Here is a 20,435-nt window from a genome sequence, read left to right as displayed (position 1 = left end):
ATGCTGGCAGTTTCAAGATAATTAGCAGTTTTATGACAACTACCATTACATTAACAGAGAAGCTTTTTTAAAGTAAGAGCTATGTCAACAATGTGAATAAAATTTCAACTGCTGTGTAGATTTTGTTTCCTTTGAAAATTTTTAAAAAGTTATTTCATAACATTTTTCTTTTCCTAAATGTTAATTATATAAATAATAATATCTAGTATTTATGGGGAACTTAAAACCTAATAAATAAATAAGCATGTCTTTTTTTTGTTTAGATGTATTTTTATATGATTTCTTTCTCATAAAAACCATAAGATATAGGTGCTTCTAGTCTCTCCAATGTACATATGGTTCACAGAGGACTCAGTCAGAAAGCTGGTAACTAAGAGAATCCAAATCTGAATCCTTGATTGCAGAAATACCTGTAGTATTCACACTCTAATCTCATTCTTTTATACCAATTGAGATATAATATTCAACATTATCCAAAGTTCCTCAACTAGAGAAACAGATAAAAAAAATTCTGACTTTATAGGAAATACAAATATGGAATTTAATCTCTGCCCAATTAGCTTACAAACCAAATTCCAGTGAAGTCTTTGTCTAACTTCTAAATACTGGGCAACAGACTCTTAATTTGTCATATTTACCTATATGCAAAATAATTCTTACAGGTATCACAGACATGTGGCACGCCCCTAATACTGTCTTTAAAGCTCTTCATTTTCCATCTTTTATATTCTGCACTTGGCATGTGAAACTGTTAAAAGAATTTAAGGCAATTATAGGAATGTCACGAGCAAGGGAGAAAGAAACTGGACAAATATTATAACTAAACAAAGTTCCTTCTCCTCATCTTTTACCCACCCTCCTCCAAACACAGGGTCAGTGCTAATTTTACCTTAATAATTACATTCATGATGGTAACCTAGGAGAAGGGCTTAAAAAAATATAACAAGAAAAAATGAGGGTCATCAATCACTGTCACAGATACTCCAGGAACCACATAGAACACGCTCAATTATTCATGGACATGATGCACAGAGAAAGCATGGATGAGATGAAATTCTTAAAAATTCAGTTTAGCTAACGGTTTCAATGTCTCTTCCCACCAAACCTCCCATCAGAAAACTTAAGAAGAGTCCAAACTGTCAACACTGGGTCTTTTCTTCCTCTGATGGCAAAGCACGTAGTGGAAAATAAATGGGAGAAGAGAAACAGGGTCTGGGCAATCCACAAACTGGGTAATAAGCCCTGATACAACAACAGTAGTAGTCAAGAGTTGACTATATCATAAACTGTGAAATAGTGTATTACAGAAAAGTACTGTTGTTGCTTTCAATATATCAAAAAAGTTTAATGTTTAAATAAAAAAGCAACTTTAAAATTTAATTTTCTATCACTGAATTTTGGAACCCTCAGCTCTGCACAGGAATTTTTAGTGTTAAATAATGATTATTTGTATCAATTTTCAATCTAATAGCTGAGAGGAAATCTTCAATCTTAAAAAACAAAAAAGGAAACAACTGCTTTCCCCTCAACAAATGCTATTCTTCCTTATAGCTCTTTTAAGAATTTATACTACTCATGAAAACGAAGCACTTACAGGTGTAGGCCGTCGTTAAAAGGAACTGTCGACCTCCAGACAAGCAAGACCCAGAGGAACAATGAATCAGACTGAGGTTAACTACACATAAAATGTCTTTCTGAATACATCTCCAGAAATGTCTCACTTTAGATGAAGAACCAGGAGAAAACCATGAAAGTACTAAGATCTCAAAAGAACCAAAATGAAAGCTTAGAGTGTGATTGTTTTTCGAAAAGTTATATCCTATGTGTTGATCCAAAAATGAAAAGGATATGGGATATAAGATGAACTTTGAGTAAAAGTAACTTGATGGTGAATAAGGCTTAGTGGGCATACCTGATACCTGGCGGTCTGATTTTCAGAACTGGGATGTCAATATTGATGTTATAATCTATATAAGAGAAACAGGAGTAGAGGTAGAGGGATGGCACCACACTCTAGTAAAAGTATCTCCAACCCCCTGAAGCACACAGTCTGTGACGAAGACGGTGGTGATGAGACAAATCAGGTGAGGACACAGGGAAGGACCTGACTTAGCATCAGCCACACTGCCTGATGGGGACACCTGACCAAACATTGAAAACAGAAACATAAATTCAAAAAACATTAAAAATAATAATTTCTGTCTAACAAACAGAAAAGCTACATCTACAAAGTAAAGAATATAATTTTGGGTGAATTTTCCTATGTTTTGGTTTTTTATTTAGCTTATTTCAAAGTCTTCAGAAGCCTCAGGTGAGCTCCATGCAGTCGAGGAGAGTCTACTCAACACCAAATTACTCAATTGAACACAGTAATTTAGGGATAACCAGAAATTTATTGAACACCAACTATCAAATATTGAAACTCTATAAAGTGAGCCTAAAATTGCTCTTCAGGGAAAGAATGCCTTCATAAAGAATGCCAAAAAGAGCTAAGGTGAAGGCAATTTTATCAAAAGAGATTATCTGATTACAAACCAAACATTGGGGAAAAAAAAAACCTGATGGCAAAGTAAAAACAAAACCCTGCACATTAAAAAGAAAAGACAGATCTACTAATTTGGCTAACTTTGAAAAGTCTTGAACTCTAAAATTTAGTACAGAAATTAGAAAGCAATTATAACCATGTGACCATACCATCTAATAAAAGTGTACTGAAAAAGATAATACACACTGAAAAATAAGGTAACAACTTGGAGGAAATCAATACTGTCAATTAAAGAACAAATGGAATTACTAGAAGGCAAAATTAAAAGAAATATGATGTTAAATGCTATTAAAAAGGGCATAGGGATGATGGTGTAACACTGTTCTTCAAGTGGTTTTTTTAAAAGGGATTTTATAATACTTGTGGGGCAAAGAATATTTTGCAGAGAAAACTAAAGTTATAATTAGGAACACTGGAATGAAATAAGAAAAAGAATCCTTGCTAGATGTTAGAAAATTCTCAAGATCAGGCCCTCCCAGGGTTTGGAATCCCCTCCTAAAATAAAAAAAGGCAAATTTCCTGATGTGAAAAACAAGAATAAATTATCCATTGATAAACAAGGGGAAATCATATTCTTTGACAAAAGTAGAACTGATTGTTTCCATACTGGGGGAGGCAAATCCATAACTAGAAAGGAATATTCCTTTTGCCCTGAAGGCGATCAAGTTCACATCACATTAGTATTATTAGTTTAGCACACTAAAGGAATTAGTTTAAAGAATTAGCAATTCTACCTGGTGAAAGTTAGCTGTGTTACACTGAATTTCAAAGCAAGGCTGCCCAAGACAATGAAATGAGGCTGATAAATTACCTTGAGTTCCTGTAGCTGATCAGGCTCATAGAGTTTGGGGGACAGTGCCTGAGCCAAGAAGGCATCCAGCTCCTGACGACGCAAGATTCGTGCTCCTGGCCACTGCACCATGTACCTGATGAGGGGCAGAAACAGTTGAGCATGATTACTGAGTGGTCACTCATTACATGGACAAACCCAGTGGCAGGTTCTAACTAAATTCAGGATTACACGAGCTAAGAAGGCCCATAATGATTTCTTATTCAGCTTTTCTTTTTTTTTTTTATTAAATCATAGCTGTGTACATTGATATGATCATGGGGCATCATTCACTAGCTTCACAGACCGTTTACCAAGTTTCACATTTATTCAGCTTTTCTATTTTCACCTGATGACACCATTACAAATGAAAACATAATCATTATCCAAGCTGATAGGAATGTTTTACTTTAGAATAATTAGAAATTGCACACCAATTTGCCCATACTGAAAACTAGGTAGTCAGAGATTTTTGATATTTCATTCTTGTCATGTACTTAAGTACCTTATTATACCAATTTATAGAATTTATTCATTTTAATTCAAGCCAGGATACCCAAAAGGCAGATTCTAGATCTAAACAAGAAAGATGAATCTCCGGATAGAGCTGTTGAGTGTTACATGAACGCTTTCCAACCGAAAGGCTCCATGGTAGCAAATGAACAATTGGGGATGGTGCAGGGTAAGAGGCAGAAAAGTTGAGAAAAACAACTCACAGGATCATTACCATCACAGACTTCAAAATGGGTGCACTTCAGTATGGGCAACTAAAGAAAAGTCACTTTCCAAATCCTGAACTTCAATGATAACAATTCTGCCTAGGAGTCACCAGGGTCCGTGCTGAGTCTCCTCCCTTTCTCTGTGCCAGCACTATCTGAGTGATAGACACCCTAGGACCCTATACCCAGAGTACAACCCCAAGTAGTGTCTGGGTGTAAGACAGTGAAGGTCTTATCATAATAACTTCATCATAAACCTTTCTGCAAGTGTAACAGCTCCCAATTCTTTGCATTCAATAAACTTGAAAGATGATCTAATCAAGTTGCCAGCTCATCACTAAAAATAGTTTGATGATATATGATCTCTGACAAATAACTCCAAAGGAGTTCAGAGAACTGTGACCTGCTTAACAAAGCTCTTTCTGTTCCTATTTGCTAAGTTTTCATGGTGCTTAAAATCTATGTTAACAAAAACCAGAGTTGGTGCTGAGACCTAACTCGTTGTAGTACGTGATATTCATGAATGGGAACATAAACTAAAGAGATGAAGGCTCCATCCAGCTCACTAAGATTTTATATGTGTATGTCTGTGTATATGTATTTATTTTGGGGAGATAGAGTTTCACTACATGGCCCTGGATAGAGTGCCATAGTGTTATGGCTCACAGCAACCTCAAACTTTCGGACTTAAGCAATCCTCTTACCTCAGCCTCTCTAGTTGCTGGGACTACAGATGGTCGGCACAACACCTGGATAGTCTTTCCATTTTTAGTAGAAAGTCTCACTCTTGCTCAGGCTGCTCTCAAACTTCTGAGCTCAAGCAATCAACCTGCCTCCGCTTCCCAGGGTGCTAGGATTACAGCTGTGAGCTACCATGCCTGGCTTGAGACATACTTCTAATTAAATTCCAACCTGGAAAATGTGCATGCTCTTTAGGTACGTGACATTGGTCTAAGTATTTTATGTATGTTAACTTCTCTACTGTCATAGCAACTAAGGCAGGAGTGATTACTATCCCATTTTAAAGATCAGAAAACTTAGGGCTTAAAGAGCTTATATACGTCATGATAAAATTAATGTGGCAAAATCAGAAGCAAATGTGATTTCAAGGTGAACAGTGAATGCTAAATTTCTATGCTATTTATATTTAATCAGATATATTTAAGAATGATATAAAAGGCTTATTTATATAAACATATTTATGTATGATTAAACTGTCAATACTCGCAATGTTAAACTGTCAATATCTGACAAATATTGACAGTTTAATAATATGATTAAGTGCCCCAAATCTTTAATATGATAGTCTTACTGAGTTTTAACCAGAATTTGAAACAAGAAACAAAAACTATGAAGAATACCCCTCTACCACTTTTGTGAAGAGAATGTGTTTAATAAACAATTTTCTTTGCCTTAAGTACCATGTTTTACAGTCCTTTTATTTTTAACTTATTTATTTGAAAACATTGTGGTAAAATACGCATAACATAAAATTTACCATTTTAACTACTTTTTTGGTACAACTCCTGCCTTAGTTGCTATGACAGTAGAGAAGTTAACATACATAAAATACTTAGACCAATGTCAGCTACCTAAAGAGCATGTACATTTTCCAGGTTGGAATTTAAGCACATTCTCATTGGTGTTCAACCACTACCACTATCTATCCACAGACTCCTTTCACCTTCCCTAACTGAAACTCTGTCCCCATTAAACAACTCCCCAGTCCCTCTTCCCATCCCTTGGCTATAGATTCCTTTTAAATTTTTCAATCAGAAAAAGATTGTGTGGGGACAGATTAGTTTTCTCAGAATCTTTTCCATTTTCCTTGGCAGCTAAGACTCAGAACTCTATTTATACTAACAAACAGCTTTGTTGGTGAGAAAATCTGCTTTCTAGAATAAAATTAACACTTAGTTCCTCCTCACAGCAGGTCAATCTTCTGAATACCTTCCTGGATGCAGAAAACATGAAGTATGTAAGTATGTACACACATAAATACTAAAACACAAAGACAGAAATAATGGCATCCCAGCTCATTTACTCCTTCTATTCTGATCTATGTATTTAGAATGTTTTCAGATCCCTGCTAAATCTCCCTATGGAATTTTTAGAAAACTTGCCTCTTGATGTTCCTTTCCACGCTGCTGAACAAAGTACAAAAATGTTATTTGATGTGCTAAGCAGCTATATGAACTTTTGTATGAAAGTACAAAAATGTTATTTGATGTGCTAAGCAGCTGTCGAACCTTCTCCGGCCTTCCTTTCTTTACCACAGAAGGGCGAGGGCTGTGTAGACTGCTTTGGAGTCCTGCTGTAGCTGGCTGGCCATAACCAATCTCCTCTCACTGTCCTTTATAAGCATGAAAGCTAGGGCAAGTCAGAGCTCCAACAGGAGAGACACGGGCCGTGGCCAGCACAGGGAGCCTGCTACGTCACCTGATCTGATCACCAACATCCTAGGATACATGTATAGAGCACACACTGACTGCTTCAGCCTTGCCTGGGAGCCATGGTCTCCATCCCTGTTATCTTACTGACTTAAGTCAAATTCTTCTAGGACTTAACTCAGTCTGCATCTTTTTGTCTACCATATTGTCTTTTAGAAGAACATAAGCTGCTTTTGGACAATGAAAGCCCTGGTTGTTCATGTTGTGTCCCCAACAAAGACTTGCTCTGATCTGCATGCTTTGCCTTCACCATCCTGCTGTAACAATCTCTAATACTATCTCTGCTACTGGGGATTCTAGAGATTTAACTGACACTATTGTCCTGTCCATCCCAATTGTTGTGATAATGTAACATTTAAAATACAGTAGACTCTCCACCTTACATTAGCCTCCTCAAGTTGACCTAATTTTCATTCACCAGACATGCATCAAATGTACATATCAGTACCATAGGCCTAATTCCTTATGTTGACCAGTTTGTTATAGTCCCTTGGGTGGTCAACTTAAAGAGACTCTACTGTGTATTTATGGCCAACTCTACCTTAACCAAGAGATCAACATTAAAATCACTAGAAAAAGCAAAACCTGCCTTAGGGCACAACGAGAAGACCACCATACTCCTTCTGTGATGTTCTGCAACAACTGTACAAACTGAATCTAATCATGAAGAAATATTGGTCAAATTTAAATTAATAATAATCTACACAGGAGTCAAAAAAAAAATAGTCTACACAGGAGTCAAAAAACTAATGACCATCTGTGCTAGTAAAAACAAGTATACTAGAGCACAGCCATATCCATTCATTTCTGTCTTGCTCTGGAAATTGTAGAGTTGTTTCTGGGATCACTATGGAGGCACACAGGAGAATGGGTGGAAGTTGGGGCCACAAAGACCTCCCCATGTGTTTGCATATCTCAGTCCCCACACAGAACAAGCTTTCCCTGAAGCACCAGCAGGACGTGATAGTGACATGAGTCTGTGCTGCAACAACAAGGAGCATGAACTTAAGCATGAACCTGAAATGATGTGACCTTCACGCTCCATGGGGCAGCAACAGCTTATCCTTTATTGTGGCCATGGGGCTGCTGTGAAGTGTCCTCACTTGGGGTCCCAGTGTGTTCCTTAAGCCAGATACCATGTTTTGCAGTGTATAAAGTAGGCTTTTTGCTCCAAATTTTTAGGGAAAAATAGGATGGCACTATACATGGGTAGTACCATTCCCTATCTACATAAATATTTTTAATTCTTTTATTTATACTTATTTATCACTCTAGAAAGTGATAAATATATATCTGTGCACAAAATAATACCCCAGATCATAGGAACTGGTTTTGTTGAACTTACAACGAAAGCATTTTCAAGCAATAAAAAGCAATAGGTTTCTCTTAGTATAATTTAGGTGGGAGATAGCAATCCAGCTGTCAATTTTTACAACAATTATGGCAAAATCCTTTGGAAAATATTGAAACAGTTTTTATAAAATGCAAGCTTTTTTTGGAGACACTCCTGGGCTCAAGCAATTCTCTTGCCTCAGTCTCCCAAGTAGCTGGGAATACAGGTGCCCACTGCAACACCTGGCTATTTTTAGAGACAAGGTCTGGCTATTGCTCAGGCTGGTCTTGAACTCCTGAGCTCAGGCAATCCACCTGCCTCAGCCTCTCAGAGTGCTAGGATTACAGGTGTGAGCCACCACGCCCAGCCTATAACCTACAAGCTTTAAGTTCACAGTTATTAAATATGTTAAAAAACATGGAAAAAGAGCTATTGAGAGACTCTTTGGACCTCCTCCCGCAGAGAATGTTACCAGATTGTAAAGCAACGGAAAGAAAAGCTTCTTTCAGATGCCAAGGCAGAAGAAGGCAACCTGAGGAATACCTACACAGTGCCTGGAGGTAAAATAGGAGGTGAAGACCTGGATTCTGGAGCAGCCTAAAACTGGTATCTCTGTCTCAACCAAGAAGATATAAGAAAAGGGTAAAAGATTGCACAAGAAAAACACTGATGTTTCCTCAGGAATATCCAAACGGTGCTTTAACTTTATGAAGAGAGAACTTCCAGCAGTCTAAAAGAATCTAGTTATGGTGTTTCATTCTTATGTTAACAATCTTGGAAAAGACTTAACAACTTTGAGCTGTCCCAAATTGCCAATGTGGATAAGGTACCACTCACATTTGATATGCCATCCAACATAACTGGTGGACATCAAAGGAGCAAAACTAATGGATATAAGAAAACATTTCACTGTTGTTCTAGCCTCTTGTGCAAATGGGACAAAGCTGCCACCTATGATCACCTTTAAAAGAAAAAGTTTCTGAAAGAAAATGTTCCAAATGGAGTTATTGTCCACGTGCATGAAAAAGAATGTATGAATGAAGAAGGTATAAAAATCTGGTTTAACAAAGCCCAGTCATGAAGGCTAGGAAGATTATATTAAAAAATCAGGTTTTGGTTTTTTTTTTTTTTTTTTTTGAGACAGAGCCTCAAGCTGTCACCCTGGGTAGAGTGCCATGGCATCACAGTTCACAGCAACCTCCAACTCCTGGGCTCAAGCCATTCTCCTGCCTCCACCCCCAAGTAGCTGGGACGACAGGCACCTGCCACAATGTCCAGCTATTTTTTGGTTGTAGCCATCATCGTTGTTTCGGGGGCCCAGGTTGGATTCGAGCCTGCCAGCTCACGTGTATGCGGCCGGCGCTTTAGCCGCTTGAGCCACAGATGCCAAGCCGTTTTGTTTGTTTTGATTACTTCAAAACCCATGTTACACAAAGTGCAAAAGCAATTGCTGTGGATTTCAAAATCTAACTTGTTGTGATACCTAGTGAGGAATTTTACCATTAATTTTACCAGCCCCTCAACTGCAACCTCTGATGTGTCAGTAAACAAGCTCAAGGCCCTAATGAAGAAAGAGTGGACATCATGGATGCAGTCAGCTGGCAATGATTTAACACTTACAGACAGAATCAAGAAAGCATCCTTCACCCAGGTTTGTGACTGGATCCTAAGACTGTGGAATGGTGTCAAGAAGGAATTGGTTGTGAAAACATTTTAAAAATGCAGCATCAGCAATGCTACAGATAGAACTGGGGACAATAAAATTTACTGGGATGAGAAAAGTGACTCTTCACAAGACACTGGTAATACAGAAATCGAAAATAATGATACTTCTGATATAGACAGTGATGAAGAAATCTTGGCCTTCTATGATGTATAACTATTGTAATTTTGTCACTGGTATATAAAATTTCTTGAACCACAAGGTGTCAAAAAATTAATGGTAAAATTCCTTTATAACTCACACAAAAAAAAGAACCTAAATATAAACAAATAAAAATTTGAATTTAAAAAAAAAAAAAGAAAGATTTTTTTTCCCTAAAAGTTTGGGCAAAACACGTGGGTGTGCATTATACACAGGAGCACATTCTACACGGCAAAATACGTTATATGGTAGACAGCCAGGTGCTCACATATCATTTTAACTTCGAAGAGAGAAATACAAACATAACCAAATTCATTATTTTACATTTTAGAGTACCTAGAGTACCCAAAGTCTTCATCTTCAATTTGACTCATTTTTACTAATATAAGGTTTTCAATGATAAAAGTATGTCCTTAACTGTATTTTTCATCAGAAGAAAACAAAAGACTCTTAAAAACATAAACAAAAAACTGATCTTTCCCTTTAGCTAATCTTTACTAAAAATATGAAAACTGACACACTGTTTATTGAGCTTCCATTTAATTAACTCTTCCTAAATAAGTTACCTTAAAGTTTCTTATAAATTTAACTTGATGGGTGGGTTCTTAAATAAATTTAAGAAACTTGAGGAAATAACATAAATAAAGCTCTGTCTCTCCTTTCCTAAAGTCAGGCAGGTGGGACCCAGCAGGAGGGGTGATTAGTGGTGCCCGTCCAAGCCCCAAAGGAGCAAGGGCAATGGAGGCTGCCCCCTACCAAGAGACAGGCCACAAGCTACAATGTAAAGAGGGACACTAGACTATACCCTACAAATGTGAAGAGGGGCAATAGGCTGGCCCGTGCAAATATGGAGAGGGACACTAGGCTGAGCCACATTATAGACAGCAGGGTTAATTCACTGTTTTCTTTTCTTTCTTTTTTTTGAGATAAAGTCTCACTCTGTTGCCTTGGCTAGAGTGCCATGGCCTCAGCCTAGCTCACAGCAATCTCAAACTGCTAGGCTCAAGCAATCTTCCTGCCTCAGCTTCCCAAGTAGTTGGGACTACAGGCACTCACTATGACACCTGGTTAATTTTTCTATTTTTAGTGAGACAGGGTCTTGCTCTTGTTCATCTTAGTCTCCAATTCCTGGGCTCAAGCAATCCACCACCATCTCTACCTCCCAAAGAGTAAGGATTACAGGGATGAGCCGTCGTGCTCAGCCAATTCAGTTTTCAGCTGTGGGGGTGGGCCCATAAATGCACTGGGAGGGCAGAGACAGCAAGGCTCCTGCAGCAAGGAGTCCCTGATTCTGAAAGTCTAGTTTCTAAATGCTATCCCCTTACTTGCAGGAACTAAGGCTAGTTATAGAAATGAAGATCCTGGAGCTGAGGCAGGGGGATAAAAAGGAAGGCCATACATCTGCAGACAAGTGAAGAGATGCTCAGAAAATGACAAGGGTCAGTGGCAAGACCACAGAGGCCAGCTGACAAGGCATCAAGGGTAGCATCAAAATAGACAGTGGTGTAGTAGACTGAAACCTCCTACAGAAACAGAAAGCTCTTTGTCTATATTGATGTATACAGGTTGGCCATCTGAGGAGAGGTGAAACATTCAGTGTCCAAGCATTTCCCCATGAGATGCATACAGCTGCAAACGGTAAGCACAAGTCCACATGGAGAAGCCACAGACACTGTGCACTAAGACCTTAGAACCAGCATCCTACCTAACAGGATAGATAAGCTGTGAGAGGCCTCACCCCATAAGCAAAGAGATGACCTGGAACTGGTCCTTTATCACAAAGGATGCTGTTGGGACAATTAGCCAAACAGGTCCTGAGGGTTTGATGAACCATAGGACCAATGTGAATGGATTTTGATAGCTATATGATGGTTATAAAGGAAAATGTCCTTGTCTGTGAGAAAAATCAGTATTTGTGTACAAAAAGCTCTTTTTATTGTACTTGCAACAACTTTTCTGTAAGTTTGAAAGTGCTTCATAACTAAACCAAACCAACCAACCCTAAAATCTAATAAACATCCTGAAGGCATCCCAACTCAAATTAACTTCAAAACACCAACACCAAAACACCAGTGTCTTCATATATTCCTGTAGCTACTTGTGTCGAGGACCAACACAAAGAAACCCGCAGCAGCAAGAGCATACTGGTTGTCCAGATTTGGGTTTCTAAACACCTTTCTCTGTGGTAGGGAAACAGGACTGCTCCTTAGAGAGACAGCTAATGCTGGAGCATTTGAAGGATCTTTTAAGGCCAGAAAGCAAATAAATGCTCCCAAAACAAAAGAATGGCATTTGTCATAGGTGCCAACCCAAAAGAGCTCTCAAGGCCAGAGCCAGGGCAGTGTGAGTAATGAGATATTAACACAGTACTGGGTACAAACACAAATGAATTGATTACCACCCTATAAAATGAGGACATGAGCCCATACTGATATAAATGATTCATGTTCCACATAACAATACTTCATTCAACAATGAACTACATATAAAACAGTGGTTCTGTGAGATTCTAACACCATATTTTTACTATATCTTTTCTGTGTTCAGCTATGTTTTCGATTGATAAATTCCTAATAGTTGTCATAACACTGCTACAATGCTTATGGTACTCAGGACAGGAACATGCCATGTAGGCTTGTAGCCCAGGAGCAACAGGCCACACCATAAAGGTCTACTATTGAGGTTTGAGTAAGTACACTCTGACATTCACACAGTGACAAAAGTACCTAATGATGCACTTTTCAGAACGTATCTACATCATTCAGAGATATAGGACTGTAAATGATTAAATAAACGGAGGGGGGGGGAGAAAACATAAATTTTCCCTACAGAAGAATTTCAAATATCATACAATATAACCCTCTCTTAAAGCCTTCAAAATCTTCCATATTTAAAGAAGAAACTGAGGCCAGGTGCAACAGCTCACACCTATAAACCTAGCATTCTGGGAGGCAGAAGCAAGAGGACTGCCTGAGCTCATGAGTTTAAGAACAGCCTGAGCAAGAGCAAAATCTTGTCTCTAAAAATAGTCAGGTGTTGTAGTGGGCACCTATAATCCCAGCTACTTGGGAAGCTGAAGCAAAAGAATTGCTTAAGCCCAAGAGTTTGAGTTAGCTATGAGCTGTGCCACCACGGCACGCTATTGAGGGTGACAAAGTGAAACTCTGTCTAAAAAAAAAAAAAAAATGGTTCAGTGCCTGTAACTCACTGGTTAGAGCGCCAGCCAAATGCACCGGGGCTGGTGGGTTCAAACCCAGCCCAGGCCTGCTAAACAATGACAGCTGCAACAAAAAAAAACAGCTGGGTATTGTGGTGGGCGCCTGTAGTCCTAACTACTTGGCAGGCTGAGGCAAGATAATTGCTTAAGCCCAAGAGTTTAATGTTGCTGTGAACTGTGATGCCCACAGCACTCTACTGAAGGTGGGACATAGTGAGACTATGTTTCAAAATAAAGAAAAATTAAAAATTAAAAAATAAAAAACTATATTTAAAAACATTACATAATATTTATATACCATATATGTTTACCAAGTATACCTATTCTATAAACAAACTATATAGCATAAAGTAAAATATATATTGCATTTATATGGCCTCCATTTCTATAAGATATATATAAATGTAGGATCAGGATAAATTTCAACAGACAACATGATTATCTGGAATAAACTTATTTATATCCTTTCTAGAACTCAAGTCCCAGCTCCCACACCTGACACTCACCGTAAGACGCAGCAGAGCACCATGAGGTGAGTGGGCACGTTGGCAGGGTTGAGCATGGCAGGGGTGTCCGACCTCATGCAGGCCAGGAAAGCCCTCATCCTGCGGTTCTTGTCCTCCACTGCCTTACCTAGCCAAAGCCTCTTCAGGTTGGGGCAGGTCCACTCCCTGAAGGCAAGAGCTTCCACCAGTTCTGGAGTTTGTGGAGATTTCCCTTTGTAAGCTGCCCATTCTTTAATGATCACTGGTGAGACTACAGAAAAGGAAAACCAGAGAAGATATGTTATTCACTGGCTCACTTACTTTCCGTTTTACCAAAAACAAACAGCTCTAGCAATTATAGAGTCTGAAGATGGCGCCTCTCAGGTAACAATGCCTTATCTCTTTAGGAAGCCACCAGAGTCCTTATGTGTATTTTATTTGCCCCTCTACTCTGTGCAAGTAATGGTTCATTCAGATTTTCAGTCAGGTCCCAGATAAACCTTTTTTCACTAAGATTATGACTTGATTTCCCCATATAACTAATATGTATAAATCAAGCATGTTGGGCAAAATTTATTTTAATATTGTATATCTATTAATATCTTTAATAACAACAATTGTTATTCACAGAAGTATGTATTATTTTCACAAGGAAAATCCAAGTTAGATAGTTAATCTCTTTTTCTATATACATATTGTCAAAATTAGACTAGAGAAATAATTTGCATTGGTAGCCACTTTACTTAAGAACCTCCTACTTTAACATATTTTAAAGATTGGCCATTAAGAGACAAGTAGAACCAATATTCCAGGCTTTGAAATCCCAGATAATGCCAACACACAGTAATTATATTCACCAAGACTTAAGACAGAGTATAAAATTCTTCAACATTTAACCTCAAAAAACGCAAGTAGTTCTAAGTTGATATAATACAAAAACAACGATTTTTTATCAGCAGTTATTTCATCACTTATATTGAATTAATTCTTACAAACACACAAACATGCACATTTTCCCATACAATTTCCAAATAAATTAAAGAAAAATGTATGATGGGGAAATACAATGAAAACAATCCATACTGCGAAGAATGTTAAAAATTTCTCATCAACTGCACTGAGGTAACAATTCAATGGTAAAATCTAGATATTTACTTCGTAAGTAACAAGGAGTTTGCTTTCATTCAATAAACACCAGAAGCAAGGCAGGGATATGTGTGGCCCCCTTGCCCAATGAGCTGCTAAACAGGAACCAAAGGTACCATCACTGGCTAACACGGTTCCACTGCACAGCCAATCCAAGGCCAACAGGTGGTGTGGAAACCAGGATGATATCATAACTTCTAATTTGATCTTTAACACATTAATTCTACTCAAATAACATTAATCCAGCTGGATTCATTTTCTGTAAAGTAATGGCTAAGGCGTTCTGAAGAATTCAAAATAAGGACAGAGTTATATGAATAACTGGCTGATTTCCAATTCTACTCCAAGTGTAAGTAAGTCAGGCAATACAATTATCTCTTAAAATATAATGAAAAAATGTCAGGCATTAGATGCTTGGATATACAGATTATCAGCAACAGAAAAAAAATGCTTAAACACATTTCAATACCCGCTAAGTCAGGTAACGGTATCACACATAGGAATATGTCAGGAATCAAGATCTCGCTGCAAGTGTTCTATGCTGAGCCCTTCCAGAGCCAGCTCCAGACAGTGTCCCTTATGAGACACTTATTAAACAGAACAGGGTACAAGTTAAGACAGTCACTCAAAATTCTCCTTTTACAAAAAAGTTACTGTTGTCTTCAGGCAAACTCCTTTCATTTACATTTGAATATCTTAGTGTTTAAATGTTAAAGGTTTATTTAAAACATCCAAATTTTTATTTTAAAGTTCAAGTCAAAACATAGGTATACATGTATGTATAAATACATGCTCATTTATTTTTATTCAGTATTTTTAAATGTTAGATATAAAGCCAATAAAGTCTCCATTATTGAGTAGACCCTGTCCTTGGACGCACAATCTAAGGCACCACCCACCATGATCCTGCTAAGCTCCAGCACAGCTCTCAGTTTCTGGAGGCTTCTTAGCAGGAGTAACAGAGCACACAGGGACAACCACCACCACCAAGTGTAGGCCTTCCCATGAGCCAGACCTGCCTTCCCTCCTATAATCCAACACAAAGGCTGCTTGGCCCCAAGAGAAAACAGGCAAAAGGAGTTCTGGAATGGGTTGTTTATCAATAAGCTTCTATTAGGTAAGTTTCCATCAGATGACTCAACATATACATACACCACACATCCACCATATACAAACATCAAACACACAATACATACTCCAACCATACTCCACCCCCAATGCACACCACACCCTCCCACACACACACTCCTAATATGGGTTTAGATTATACAAGCCACTTGGGGTTTTCTCAAAAGTGGAATTCTAAGTCTACTTTTATCTCTGTCATTTCTTTCTTTCCCTTGTGTTACTGCTGCTCTCACCTTTTTCATTTTTTTATGCTTTGTTTTAATGCTAAAAAAAAAAATGTTGGTAGAGGATTTTCATTCTTAAATTCAGAACCTTTAGGACTCTAGATATTTCAACCTGCAAGGCCCTAAGTCACAGTTAAGTGGAGGTCATCCTAACTCTGCATGGTATTCTCGGAAATATGTACTATGACTTCAGGGTTCTAGTGGCTTTCCACATTTGGGTTCCAAGGGCCTCCTGTGTAGCTGAATGAGTCTGGCCTGGCAGTGTATCTCAGAGACTCTACACAGCCCTAATGGCAGCAGCAGAACACACTCCAAAGGGCCGAAACTGGACTCCTATTGATTGATGCACACAAGGCAATATTCCAGCCAAAGCCCGCTCCAAGTCCTATCAGGGCTCAGAAAGGTGCTAGATAAGACTACAAATGGAAAAGGATTTGTCCTCTCTCACAGCACTAGGCATTTTTATTTTGTCCAAATGCAGTACTGAGGACAACAGCTCAAATTTAATTTAGAAAACACTTGTCTTTATCAAAGAAAACAGATGTGTGGTCTCTTGATTTGCTTTATTTTTACAATGTGCTTGTCTGTTTTTAATCTAATATTTAGAGATACTGTGAGTATACCACCACTTAATAGCTATGAAACCGGGCAGTGCCTGTGGCTCAGTGGGTAGGACGCTGGCCCCATATCCCAAGGGTGGCAGGTTTCAACCCGCCCTGGCCAAACTGCAACAAAAAATAGCTGGGCGTTGTGGCGGACACCTGTAGTCCCAGCTACTCCGGAGGCTGAGGCAAGAGAATCACCTAAGCCCAAGAGTTGGAGGTTCTTGTGAGCTGTGACGCCACAGCACTCTGCCGAGGGTGACAAGATAAGACTGTCTCAAAAAAAAGTTGTGAAACCTTACATCAAGTCTTTAATAGGTATTTATGAAGCATCTCCTATGTGCCTGGCAGGGCTGTGACAAGGGACAGGCAGGTGAGGTAGGACCTACACAAATACATGCCTGAAAGTGGGAATTTCCTTAGGTTCTCAGTCCTAAGCCTGGTTCCAGGGAATGAAAAAAAAAAAAAAAAAAAAAAACAATAAAATAAGGCTAATACCTAACTTTGCAATACAATCCTGATGATTAAACATAAATAGCACCTAGCACCTGGACTTAGTAAGAATTCCTCTTTTGAGAAAACCCCAAGTGGGTTGTACAATCTAAATCCATACTAGGAGTGTGTGGGGTGTGGGGTGTGGAGTATGATGTGCACTGGGGGTGAGGTATGGTGTGGAGTATGTGTTGTATATAGGGAAAACTATGAAATCAACTAACATTTTATACATTACTTACATAAAATTCATTAAAATTAGTGCTTATAAAGAATTTCAAAGGACATCCAGTTTTGGAGTTGACACATAGCAGCCTCAATGATACTAGGACTAAGCAAAGAAAATGGCTTGGCTCTGCTTTACAAGTCCACTGAAACAGGGGCAGTTGAGGGCAGCCTTTAGCGACAAGAACACCTGCTGCTCCCTCTGTTCTCTCTGGGCTGCTGGCTTCTTCCCCAGAGTTACTGTTGCCCAGAAGGATGAATTTCTCAGTTCTCACAATGTTGTTCAGACCACAGGAAATAAGCAAACACAAAATTAGCCATTTCCTAAAAGTAATTAATCTGAGATTTTATCATTTTTGCAAAAATCCCTGGTTTATGTGCTTGCCCACAATAGTACCAGGCCTCCAGAACATCCTAGGAGGGACTGTCTGGACCTGAGAAGAGCACAGCGGTATAAAACGACCTCTGTGTTGGTAGTATTGCAGGAAAGTATGTTCATGCTGCTTTTTGTAGAATAGAGAATAAAGGAATCCCAGAAGTTAGCTCATCTAGCTGAAGATCTATGAATAAATCTTGTGATATCACCATCAACAAATACTAATCTCATCTTTTCTACTGACAGGAAAATTCATTACTTCAGGAAAGCAGCCTACTTCTAAAAAACTGAATATTAGACTGTCTTCCTTACCTTAAACAAGATTTTTACACTGGCAAAAACAACCCTAGGGCACCACAGTTTTTTAGTTACTGGAGGCTAAATTAATAATGCATTTTCTTCATAGAAAGGATCCTTTCAAAATTTCATTGGGGACTATAAAAACACTATCATTTACTGAAAGTTACGCTTTCAGCAAAAACCCAGTATTTTCCATCAGGTGTTAATCATTTTCTCCTAGAAGCATATTTAACGTATCACAACTAGCTACCTTTGAAATCTGTTATAATGTTGACTTTGGGATCTATCTCAGCCCAGGAATAATGGCCCTGGTTCATTTTGTAAGCCAATTCCAACCGACTGGAAGTGGCTGCCTATAAAACCATAGTATAAAGTATGTCGCTAAGCTCAGTGCCATAGCATCAGCATTAGTAATCAATGCTGCGAAGGGCTTAGGAAAGGAGAGTTGCAGCATTCATGTAATCATGTTCACAGGTGAGGGAAAGATGCTGTGAGATGAATGGCTTCCAAGACAGTGGGGGACCAGACTGGGAATAGGGTGGGGTATAATTTAGGAAGGAGCTATTGATTTATTTAATCACAGAGCTTTCCTAGGATTATTATGAAAACAAACAAATAAAAATAAACAAAACAACAAAAAACTCCAGATCCTTCACAGCAAGGCAGAAATAGAAAAACAGATAAAATAAAAACTATTCTCTCCTTCTAACAGAAAAATTGTTCACTAACTTCTAAGCAGCACCAGCATGTAAGTAGCAGATGAGGTCCACTGGATTCTCTTATTTCTTCATGCTGACACATCTGTAAGCACCCTCCATAATTTTCATTTTTTCTTTTTTCCTTTATTTGAGACAGAGTCTCACTCTGTTGCCCTGAATAGAATGCCGTGGTGTCATAGCTCACAGCAACCTCCAACTCCTGGGCTCAAGTGATCCTTCTTGCCTCAGCCTCTCAAGTAGCTGGGACTACAGGAAGCCACCATAATGCCCACCTTAGATCCCAAAGTCAACATTATAACAAATTTTACAGGGTCTCATGCTTGCTCGGGCTGGTCTTGAACTCCTGAGCTCAACCTACCCACTTGTCTCAAGCTTCCCAGAGACCTAGCTAGAATTACAGGAGTGAGCCAACAAGCCTGGACTGCACCCTCCATAATTTTCAAAGGTAAAGGACTGCAAATGCTTCTCTTAAACCTTTGACATCTGAGGTTGGGGCAGCCCACTGTCCATTAAAATAGAAATGCTTAGTAGGCCACAGGGCATGCAGCAGAACACAGTATTATAGACATGCTCATTCTCCCATGTATTGTTATTCCTAATATATTAGAAACTTGAAAGTTCAAGGACTTACGATATATTAATCGAAAAGAGTAACATCAAATTATATGACTAGCTTATCACATAATAATTTGCCTTACTAAGCAATCATCTCTTATATTAGGTCTGAGTTCATTTGCTTTTTATTAGTAGTCCCAAATATTAGCACAAATACAAACATTTCTAAAGGAAAGTGGACTAGGAAAAAAAATGCTCCTTTTGGCTTTTCTTGAGGTTTAAAAAGTGTAAGTATAAATATAAGAAAAACCTCTATTAAAAAAGTGCTCATAATTTATAAACTTGGCCCCTAGTTCCAAAAATTTATTTCATATATCTATCAGTTATGTCCATCTACTTTTTATAAGCCTGTTTCTTTTACTTATTTAATTTGAAGTACTAGGGAAGACTTGCTATGTGAGGAAATGTGAGGCAAGAAAACAAAGGCCAATTTTACTAAGTGGATGATGTTAATTTAAAAACGTATAAATCACTAAGCTTTACTTTCTGAACTTTTCGATCTTTAATTATAGCTAAGGTTACTCATTACACTACCATTTTCAAAATTTAGGCCTTGCCCTCTGTCTTGCTTGACCACAAATCACTGCAACCCCTCCTGCTGACCCTTGGAAAGAACCCCAGTGACTGGGAGCAACCAAGAGGCACTGCAACAGAGGAAGCCACTGGACACTAACCTCTTCCACCATAGAGGTGCATGTGACATCTGTATTTTCATATGGTGAACGCCTCAAAGCCAGAAGGTTCTGGTTTCACACACTGAACTCTTGTCTCTAGGCCCAACCGTTACTCCAGTAGTAACAGAAACTTGTCACTGGGTTCCACCCTACCCCAACCATCAAGAGCTACCATCACAAGTCCGCCTGGACCCTGATTGTTAATAGTTCTCTTCTGTGGGCACCATTGAGATGGCTTAGAATTCCAAGGCTCATACTACTATAATAAGAAAATACTGTGAAGAATTTCTCAAAAGCAAAATTATAGAACTTAGGGATGGAGAGAAAGGAGTGAAAATAAATTGCCAGGATGTAATTCAATATGACTTTCAAAGAGCTAGAACTGTTAAAAGGCCTGATATCCTACCTCAACCATATAATGATTTAAAAAATGAAACTTTGGTAAATCACATGAAAAGTAACTGTAAATTAGGAACACTTCATCATATGCCT

The 20,435-nt window shown here is 38.5% G+C and overlaps 1 protein-coding gene across 6 annotated transcripts in view; it reads right to left on the bottom strand.

Moving 5' to 3' along the window:
- Positions 1-20,435, bottom strand: part of FAM120A (family with sequence similarity 120A) — a 124,481-nt gene that overhangs the window by 17,904 nt on the left and 86,142 nt on the right. For all 6 annotated transcript variants that reach the window (XM_053578419.1, XM_053578403.1, XM_053578411.1 and 3 more), the window contains exons 11-12: positions 13,464-13,713; positions 3,357-3,471 (exon numbers count right to left, since the gene is read on the bottom strand). In XM_053578419.1, coding sequence (XP_053434394.1) covers positions 3,357-3,471; positions 13,464-13,713 — 365 coding nt within the window. The remainder of the gene's footprint in view (positions 1-3,356; positions 3,472-13,463; positions 13,714-20,435) is intronic.

This window comes from Nycticebus coucang, chromosome 2 (genome assembly GCF_027406575.1).
Source record: "Nycticebus coucang isolate mNycCou1 chromosome 2, mNycCou1.pri, whole genome shotgun sequence".
Taxonomy (NCBI): domain Eukaryota; kingdom Metazoa; phylum Chordata; class Mammalia; order Primates; family Lorisidae; genus Nycticebus; species Nycticebus coucang.
This window is presented reverse-complemented; position numbering and strand designations above follow the sequence as displayed.